At 36.2% G+C, this 10,218-nt stretch overlaps 1 protein-coding gene across 1 annotated transcript; it reads left to right on the forward strand.

Annotated features, from left to right (window-relative positions):
• Nucleotides 1-4,625: 4,625 nt before the first annotated feature.
• On the forward strand, nt 4,626-9,881 carry LOC104886631 (alpha-galactosidase 1). Its single transcript, XM_048639120.2, has 15 exons — nt 4,626-4,940; nt 6,078-6,136; nt 7,431-7,487; nt 7,594-7,628; nt 7,729-7,832; nt 7,940-8,015; nt 8,122-8,180; nt 8,275-8,340; nt 8,449-8,532; nt 8,623-8,687; nt 8,792-8,874; nt 8,951-9,041; nt 9,119-9,168; nt 9,282-9,422; nt 9,530-9,881. The coding sequence occupies exons 1-15, from the start codon at nt 4,714-4,716 to the stop codon at nt 9,620-9,622; spliced, it is 1,290 nt and encodes a 429-aa protein (XP_048495077.1). The 5' UTR covers nt 4,626-4,713; the 3' UTR covers nt 9,623-9,881.
• The last annotated feature ends 337 nt before the right edge of the window (nt 9,882-10,218 follow it).

Raw genomic sequence — 10,218 nt, forward strand, 5'->3', positions numbered from 1 at the left:
AGCCAAAGTCTTCCAAAGATCTCGTGTTGCTTTTTTCCGGTGGTTTTCAGTAATCACGAAAAATGCCTAACAGGCGTGTACCGGGGGCCACTAAACATATAAATTTCAAAGAATTGTTGAAATCTTTAGAAAAATGGCGTAAGAATGAACTTCTACCGTCAAGAACTCAATGCACAGGAACACTAAGTCTAATTGGGACTAGAAGAGGCGTCCTTAATTTGATTTTCAGAAATCTCTGAAATAACATTCATGCGTATACACCGGTTCACTAACTTTGAGGATTTTTAAAAATATGTTTGATTTATCAGAAAATGGCACTGTAAAGCTAATTTGACCCAAAGGGCCCCAAATAGTGAAAGTCAAAGTCTTACAAAGATTTCGTGTTGCCTTTTTAGGATGCTTTTATATAATCACGAAAAATGCCTCACAGGCGTATACTGGGGGTCACCGAACATAAAGATTTAAAAGAATTATTGAAATCTTTACAAAAATGACGTCAGAATGAACTTCGACTATCTAGAAATCAATGCGTAGGAACCTTAAGTCTACTTGGGGACCAGAAGAGGCATCCTTAGTTTGATTTTTAAAAATCTCCGAAATAACACTTAGCCGTAGTTCACTAATTCAGAGGAATTTTGAAAGTATGTTTGATTTATAACAAAATAGAACTGTAAAGCACATTTGATTGCAAGGGCCCCTAACAATGGAAGCAAAAGCCTTCCAAAGGTTCCATTTTGCCTTTTGATAATGGTTTTCAATAATCACCAAAATAGTCTCACAGACGTGTATCGGGGGTCACTAAACATATAGATTTTAAAGAATTGTTGAAATTTTTAGAAAAATGGCATCAGAATGAACTTCGACCGTCTAGAAATCAATGAACAGGAACCCTAAGTCCACTACGAGACCAGAAGAGACGTCCTTAGTTTGATTTTAAGAAATCTCCGAAATAACACTCAGGTGTGTACCCTGGTTCACTAACTCGGAGGATATTGAAAGATATGTTGGATTTCTCAAAAAATGGCACTATAAAGCACATTTGACCCAAAGGGCCCCTAATAGTGAAAGCCAATATCTCCCAAAGGTTTCTTGTTGCTTTTTTAGAATGGTTTTAAATAATCACAAAAAATGCCTCACATGCGTTTACCGGGGATCACCGAACATAGAGATTTTAAAGAATTGTTGAAAGCTTTAGAAAAATGGCATCGGAAAGAACTTTAACCGTCTAGAAATCAATGCACATGAACCCTAAGTCTACTAGGGGACCAGAAAAGACTTACTTATTTTGATTTTAAGAAATCTCCTGAAATAACACTCAGGCGTGTACCCCTATTCACTAACTCGGAGGATATTGAAATATATGTTTGATTTCTCAGAAAATGGCACTGTGAAGCACATTTGACCCAAAGGGCCCCAAATAGTGAAAGTCAAACTCTTCCAAAGGGTTCATGTTGCCTTTTTAGGATTGGTTTTAAGTAATCATGAAAAATGCCGCACAGGCGTGTACCGGGGGTCACCGAACATAGAGATTTTAAAGAATTATTTCTAGAGGAGGAATTACTAGAACCAGAGGACTGAACAGCTTCTAAAGCATGATGAGAGGAAGAATCCAACCCTTCCTTAGAACCTTTGATACGTTGTTCATGAAGAAATAACTTGGGACGGAGATCATCAAAACTCAAAGGAAACGGATAAAGCAGCAAAGTGGTAACAATATGATCATAGTCTGTATCACGATCCAAACCAAACAAAGTGTGCTGAACTAAATCCTGATTAGAGACAGGACACTGAATAACAGTTAAAGAATCTACAATAACCTTAATCTCATGCAAATAACCATCCATAGACTGAGCTACACTCTTCTTGATACATGTAAGACAGGCTTTCAATTCCATAGATCGAGCCATACTAGCATGCATAAATCGAGTTTGCAAACGATTCCAAATTTCCACATAAGTGGATAAATTATGCATATCCACAAAAATACCACGAGACAACGTGGCAAAAATCTAGGATTTAATTTGTTGATCAACACGCAGATATTGATAGAAGTGAGTATTAGGAATCGAAACACCACGTTCATCAATAATAGTAGCAGGGGGAATGGAAACAGTGTCTTCAACCATACCAAGCATTTGATGTGAAAGAAGCAGACAAGTAATTTACGTTTTCCACAAAAAAAAATAATCCTCAGGAAAAGAAAGAGTGATAGTTACTAAATTACTGAGATTAGGACTGGATATTTGCGGTAGAGCAAATAACGACGACGCGGGGAGGGGGGGGGGGTGGAGAAAACTGCGGCAAGAAGGTGGTGGATGGCGCAGCAAACGCGGGGTTAAAGCCTAGCGGGAATCGCGATGAAGTGCGCGGTGAATAGGAGGGCGACGGAGCGTTGAGGAACGCCGACGAAAAAACGAGCAGATGCTGCGGTGGGCCTCCGGCAGCAGACATTAGCTACGAGAAAAGAGGGGCAGTGAAGGGCTGCGACAAGGCAGCACCTAGGGGATGCGAGGGGTCAAGATCACGCGCCAGCAAGAGTGGCGCCGTGACAGCCGCGGCGGCGGAAGCAACGGTGATCGAGGGCACCGCGGTGGAAGAAGAGTCCATGGCATTGGGGAAAATTATTTTTTTTAGAAAAACCTAGGGATGGAATACCATGTACAAGTATGGAGAATAATTGTGTTAACCTAATTAGGTTAACCTTTGCATTTAATATATATAGTGTTTTTAATACAGGCCTAAGTCTAGTAAAAGTCCCTACTATCCTTTTACATACAATATTACTCTAATAATTGGGTTATCTTTATTGAAGACTTGAGAAGGTCTGATAGTTATTTTTATTGAAAGAAAATGGGGGGCAAAAGTGGTTAGAGAAGAATACTAAAATATATTATGAGACAATTCACAAAGTAAAAGTTAGAAGTATTCAAACTATTCTGTAGCAAATAATAAAGGAAAGTACATAAAAATACTCCATTTCTTCAGTTGGTCTTGTAAGAGACCGTCTACTTTTAATTTAAAAGTAGGCGCGGCCCAAGCCCAATATTAAGAAGGAATATAATAATTCTTAATATAGTGACTACTTTAATCTATTTAGTGACCATTTTAATCTATTTAGTGACCAGTTTAATCTATTCATTAATAACATTCTTTAATTCATTTAGTGACTGATTTAATCCATTTAGTGACTAGCTTAATCCATTTTGTAAGATTGACGGACTATTTTTTAAAAATTGTTTGTTCTAATTCAAAATTTAGAAGGGAAATAAAAGAAGGAGAAGAGAATGGACGACTAGGATGGTGCAAGATACCTAAAAATAGTGTTAGGTTAGAGAGAAATTGAATGGGCTTCTTAGGAGAACATAGGTTTGCATTGTCTAATTTTATATTAAAATTAGACCGTCTATTATAATAATTTGTGCCATTTCTTATTGCAGTTTTCTCCACTTGAATTTTCTATTAGACTGCGGGTTGGAGGATGTCTTAGTAGTGTGAATCATGTCCTACTAAGCCTTAACATGTTTGCACTGCCCTCATTGTTTTTCCCTCATAAAAAATACTACTATATGATTAAAAAGACTAATAATTAAAGTTATTGAAACCATAAAATTCACAGGGTTTAATAAGAATTGAAGGAGATCATACTCCAATATGCAACTAAGAAAAATGTGTAATTAAATGTTTTTGTTAGTTTTAACAACCGACTTGCTAAACAATGTTCTAGTTTTTTAATAACGCCCTAAATACACCAGAGTTCATACACCGGCATACCCGAAACCTTTCATGTATTGTATACTCATTCCCATAAATGATAAATCATAATAGCTAATGCCTACCGGGCCACGGCCGTAATAGTTAGGGGTGAAAGTTCGGTGTGCGGTTTGGATTAGGGCCTAATCCAATCCGATCCGAATAAAATTTGGATTTCAATTTTCCAATCCGAATCCAAACCAATTAGGGTTTGAATCCGATCCAATCCAATCCGAAATTTCATACTCTAGATTGGGTCCGATCCGAAAATTCGATTTTTTTAAAACTCTAGTTTTTCGATGAAATAAATTAAGCACAACAGAAGCCTAGTAGATTTAGGAAATGAGGAATTAAGTGCAGTTAGTGTTTTAGGGGAAGGATTGAAATGCTATGTGTATTCGGCTATGGAGTAGTTTTTTTTATAATAAAATATCAGTTAAACACTTAAGCCCAATCCAGATACATAATACAAGGCATATTACTATTCGGTTATATTGGATTTTTGGATCCAATTACCCTCAATCCAATCCGATCCGAAAATCCAATTTTCCAAAAAATCTCAATCCGAATCCAATCCGAACGCAGTTCGAATCCGATCCGAATTACTAATTCGTATTGGATTGGATTGGATTTTGGATTTTATCCGAATAACTTTCACCCCTAGTAATAGTGACCAATCGGACAAGTTGGAAATTTCAAGAGGCAAACAAGAGAGGTATCTAAAAAATAAGTTGTGACCAATATTAGACTATAATAGCCTGGCCCCGCAATACCCATAATTGAAATGAAGAGGTGCATTGTCAGTTTGTCAGTTGTCACTCTCTTAGTCCTACTAATATCTCTTATTTATAGACTTATAGTGGGAGTAGACATTATTAGACATAGTAGTACAATAATAATATTCAATTGCAACCTTCAAGCATAGTGAATAAGTGATAGCGGTGGTTACTAAGTTATTAGCTCATGGAGTGGGGAAGGAGGCGCAGTAGTTGTAGTATGAAAATTCCCGGAGGAATAAAATTGACAGTGTTGCTGATACTTGTAATGATTGATTATGGAAGATGCAGCAGCAGCAGCAGCTCCAGCATGAATAACAGCAGTGAGAATGCGCATAAAGTTGACAATGTTAGGCATGATTCATACAGGAGATTCTTGCTCTCCAATGGCCTTGCCCTCACTCCTCCAATGGGGTAAACTTCTTAACTTTCTTGCTCTGCCTCTTCCTCTTCCTCTTCCTCTTCCTCTTCCTCTTCCTCTTTTTCTTCCTCTTCCTGGGCGTTTGGTGTGTGCTATGTAGGAATGGGAGTTTGGAGATTAGAGGGTGGGACCAGGACGGGATTTTGTTTAGAATAAAAAAGATCTTATGAGATATTCTATCTCGGTATGCTGATATTTGATACATATCAGTGTTGTCATTAGTCATTACTTCTGAACCATGTGGTAAATATATAATAAAAATAAATATTGCTGTCAAATCACAAAGTTTAGATCATGCACATAATATGGTGCGCACATGTAGATAAATAATAAGCCGAATAAATACATGTATATGGATAACAAGATAAATGAACATATGTATATCTCTGTTGGTACATGTTCATTGGTAGGTTTTTGGATTCATAATCTAATCTTTCATGTTTATCGTGCGTATGATTCTCATTATACGGATGTGTGTATTTACTAATTTAGGGCTAAATTACGTGAATTGTCCTAAAAGTTAGATCTTTTACTTTTAATGAGCTACTAGTTAGTAGTCCCGGGCTATGCCCCGGGTAAGAAAAAATTTCATTTATTAATATAATACTTTATGATAATAACACCAAATACAACTTAGCATAGTGGTTAAAACTTTAGTATATGTATTTTAGGTTTCGGGATCAAATCCTATACTATACAATTACTTACTATTTTAACACATGGCACAATTTCTTGTTCTCGCAAGCCTTTTAATATATTTGTATGGATTATCAAAATTTTAAAGTTGAATTAATAATATCTTTATCCCTATATTAGATACTCCGTGTTGCTCATCCTACTAAGATTAGGAAAAGAAGTGAGTTTCCATACAACTTGATAGAGAATATGTAAATATTGTTAGTACATTTGTAAAGATAGATTTTTGTGTATTAACTTACTAATATTTTTTTTTTTTTTTTTTTTGAAAGAACTTACTAATATTATAGTACTCCTACAGTTGTACTAATTACTTCTGGGATTGAATGTAGACCTTATATAATTAAGTATGATGAGCTTGGTAGTTGTTATTGATATCATATCATGGTCAAACATGTTAAGACTTACTTCTGTTTTTAATTGTTGTCATTAAGGTGGAATAGTTGGAATCACTTCAGCTGCGGCGTCACAGAAAAGATTGTCAAAGAAACAGGTGAGATTTGCAATTTGGCAGTATTCCTATGTACTTCTTCCGAGTTCTTTTGTTAGATGTAACCTTTGTCTTTTATAGGTTAAATTGTACCAACTTTTTGCATACTACCTCCGTACTTTATTAGTTGCACCATTTGGTTTGGTGGCACTATTCATCAATCAACTTTGTTAAGTTATCTCGCATTATTATATAAGAAAAAACATAGTCAAGTGGGGTCTTGTTAGATTCGTCTCAATGCGAGGATTCCAAATATCAAATATTTATATTTTTTACTTGCACCCAATAAGAGATATTAACGTTCAAAGAATCGTCTCGGCAAATGTGAAAAAGCAAATGGTGCAACTAAAAAAATACAGAGGTAGTATTTCTTTACTAAGAGCAACTCCAATGGTGCAAAAAAAGGACTTGCTAGCAATTTTGCAAAATACTTAGCTAGTTGCTTAACCATTGAAGCACAAAATGGAGTTTTGCTTTGTTAAGCAAATTGGCTCTATAGAGCAAATTGGCTTAGCCAAAATGTGGGTCCCATACAACAAATAATTTTTCAATAAATGATACTTTTTATATACTTCCTCCGTTTCTAAATAAGTGCAACATTTGCATAGTGTTGACTATTCACAGTTTAAACTTTAAGTGGCTTTGGTGATTTACATTTTAGGAAAAATATAGTCATGTGGGATCTTGTTAGATTCGTCTGAATGTGAATTTTTTTAATATCAACTTTTTATAATTTTTACTTATTAATAATTGAAGATATTAATGGTTAAAATAATGCATTGGCAAACGTGAAAATAAGAAATGTTGCACTTATTTAGAAACGGAGGAAGTATATAAAAAGAAAAAGTGATTGTGAGACCTACCTAAGCAACAAAATAGTTTAGCTAAACCATTGTGGGAGTTTTAGCTTGAAGTTGAGTTAGCTAGAAAAATCTATGTGGCACTCTAAGCTAACTTCCATTTTGCTCTACCATTGAAGTTGCTCTAATACTTCCCGTTTTAAATTGTACATGTGGGATTTTGTCATATTTGCCTCATTATATTGATTAATGTTTCATAATCTTTTCTATTATGTAACTAAAGAAATGATAGAATTATACAGTGAAAACTGAAAAAATGGTGCAATTAACGAATAACAATGGACTGCAGTTTCATACCACATAAAATTGTCCTCATCCGTATTTGTGACAATGAAAAACATGGACTATTATTTGTAAATAGGGGATTAGTACTGAGCTTTGTCTGATGGAAGTTGAATAAAATGGAAACTGAGAATTTTTTCAATCCAATGTGACAGCTGATGCATTGGTTTCAACTGGTCTTTCTAAGCTTGGTTACAAGTACGTGAACATTGGTAGGTCATCTGTTGCATATATATTTCTTGAAACTCGTCATCTATTATGTGTAATGTACGTTTTGCCTCACTGCTGAATGCTCGATCTCTTTGCTTCTTTCATCAGATGATTGCTGGGCAGAGTTAACTCGCGATAACCAGGTCTGTTGATTTGTCTTCTCGTGATCTCATCTAATGTCTCTGCTAAATGTTAAACACAAGAAAGTCATCTAACGTTTTATTCTTTTTCATGATGTTTCAGGGTAACTTCGTTCCAAAAAGATCAACATTTCCTTCTGGTATAAAAGCTCTTGCAGACTATGTACACAGCAAGGGTCTAAAGATTGGAATTTATTCAGATGCAGGGTAATATTTGGACAGCATCTAGCTCACTCCTTGATTTAATGATTTCTCTGAATCTACTAGTTTGACTAAATAATGTATAATGCATTAGCATGTTCATCCTTGTACAGGTACAAAACTTGCAGCAAAAAAATGCCTGGATCACTTGGATTTGAGGAGCAAGACGCAAAGACATTTGCCTCTTGGGTACCATACCACAGTTTTATCTCTGTTTACAATCAAGATCACTTCTAAATCATACATGTTAACGATTCTATCATAATAACTAATATGTTTGGAGGTCGTTCTACAGGGCATTGATTACTTGAAGTATGATAACTGCAACAATGATGGCTCAAAACCTACTGTTAGGTACTTTGACATCTCAGTAGTGAGGTAATTTCTAAATTTGGAATGGGTTTAAATTTTCCTCTGACAAGGATACTCCTGTTGTTTTCTGGTGTAGATATCCTGTGATGACTCGAGCACTAATGAAAGCTGGCCGCCCTATTTTCCTTTCACTATGTGAATGGTAGTATTAGTGTTGGCATTAATATCTTCATCCAAACATAGATACAATTATGCATCTAAAAGATTGTTAACAATGCCATGGGTTCCCGCTTATCTGCTTCTTGGTCAGGGGAGACATGCACCCTGCACTCTGGGGTTATCAGGTGGGGAATAGCTGGAGAACTACCAACGACATTTCTGATAATTGGGAAAGGTAGTCTTGATATTATTACTTTCATACAACGTTAGTCGTTAGGTATGTAATGGGTATCTCATAAATGAGGTTCTTGCTTGCTCGTTGCAGCATGGTGTATAAAGCTGACATGAATGAGATTTATGCTGATCTTGCCAGACCGGGAGGTTGGAATGGTACGAGAAAGTCATCATTTCAGCAAAATGTTAGCTGAAAAACATTATTTCTATAGTTCATATGATTTTGGCAACATAATGGGAATGCTTCTTTGGCTGAGCAGATCCGGATATGCTTGAGGTGGGGAATGGAGGGATGTCAAAAGACGAATACATAGTCCACTTTAGCATCTGGGCCATTTCCAAGGTAAAGTGAAGCTCTCAACTTTCCAATTTGATTTAATCACTTGGCCCAAACCCTTATATGAAAGCAAATAAAGCAGGCACCGTTGCTTATTGGGTGTGATGTAAGAAATATGACGCTGGAAACGATGGGAATAATTGCTAATGAAGAAGTCATAGCAGTAAACCAAGGTGATTTGACGACTTGCAAAATTTGAACAACGAGCTCAGACAATTTGGTAACTTCATATTTTCATTGATATGTACAGATCCTCTTGGTATTCAAGCAAAAAAAGTCAGGATGGAAGGTGATTGGGAGGTACTAATATCTTCTTACAACTGATGGTTAAGATAGTGGCGTGTTTTACACTGCCGATTGCACCAGTGGCCCAGTGCTAATTGTATCCTATTGAATCTATCTCTATATAACAGGTTTGGGCAGGACCTCTTACCAACTACAGGGTAGCACTACTTCTAGTGAATAGAGGTACAATTCGTGCTCCTATAACAGCTCACTGGGATGATATTGGCCTTCCCATGGACAGCATTGTAGAAGCCAGGGATCTCTGGGAGGTATAATTAATCACCCTCGCGCTCTGCTATATTTCTTCAGGCTTCTGTTTTTTATCCCCCTCCCCTAGTTGCAAGTATTTATCAGTTGTTTATAATGTGTAATGCAGCATAAAACTCTGAAGCAAAGATTTCTGCGGAACCTAACAGCAAGCATTGACTCTCACGCGAGCAAGATGTATGTATTGAGACCAATTGCGTGAGTGCCCAAAATTGGTATATCCATAGCGAGGAACTAGCTAGCAAAGCTTCTCTCTTGTTAATTGATGAAGTGTATTAGTCATTCGCTACATTCATCAAAATGGAATTTGGATCATAGACTTTTGATTACGGTTACTGTTTCCTACAGGGGTATGTATGGCTTTGGATGAGTGTGCATGCAAACAGCCATCATAATTCATACAGACCTTTTTTTAAAAGGACACCAAATAATAATATACACTGCTGAAATTTGCTTCTCCACTTTTAGTTCTTGTGTAATACTTCTATTGTCTTCTGTTATGAAAGTTGGATTCCTCGCAATGCAATTAGATACCAAGAAATTGCCAAAATAGTAACCCAAACTATTGAGCAGGTAGCAAATAACAGGACATACTTTATGCATATTTCAGACAACACCAAACATAATCTTGGCCCATTTCACAGGCCTAGGGGATGATAAGTTTAGTAGAAGAGAGAAGATAGAGTAAAATGAGTAAAATGATTGTCAATTGTAATGCTACGTTTGGAAATGAGCATTTCATTTCTAAATGAGGAATCGGGTCAAATGACATGTTTGGAAAATTCAGGAATTTGGAAT

Source organism: Beta vulgaris, chromosome 2 (assembly GCF_026745355.1).
Source record: "Beta vulgaris subsp. vulgaris cultivar EL10 chromosome 2, EL10.2, whole genome shotgun sequence".
Lineage (NCBI taxonomy): Eukaryota > Viridiplantae > Streptophyta > Magnoliopsida > Caryophyllales > Amaranthaceae > Beta > Beta vulgaris.

What these genes read in the sequence shown, in the direction of transcription:
- LOC104886631 (XM_048639120.2), top strand. Translation starts at nt 4,714, where the DNA reads ATGGAGTGGGGAAGGAGGCGCAGTAGTTGTAGTATGAAAATTCCCGGA. An exon ending in GGCTCAAAACCTACTGTTAG is followed by an intron (nt 8,181 to 8,274) that starts GTACTTTGACAT and finishes TTTCTGGTGTAG; the next exon opens with ATATCCTGTGATGACTCGAG. An exon ending in TTCCTTTCACTATGTGAATG is followed by an intron (nt 8,341 to 8,448) that starts GTAGTATTAGTG and finishes CTTCTTGGTCAG; the next exon opens with GGGAGACATGCACCCTGCAC.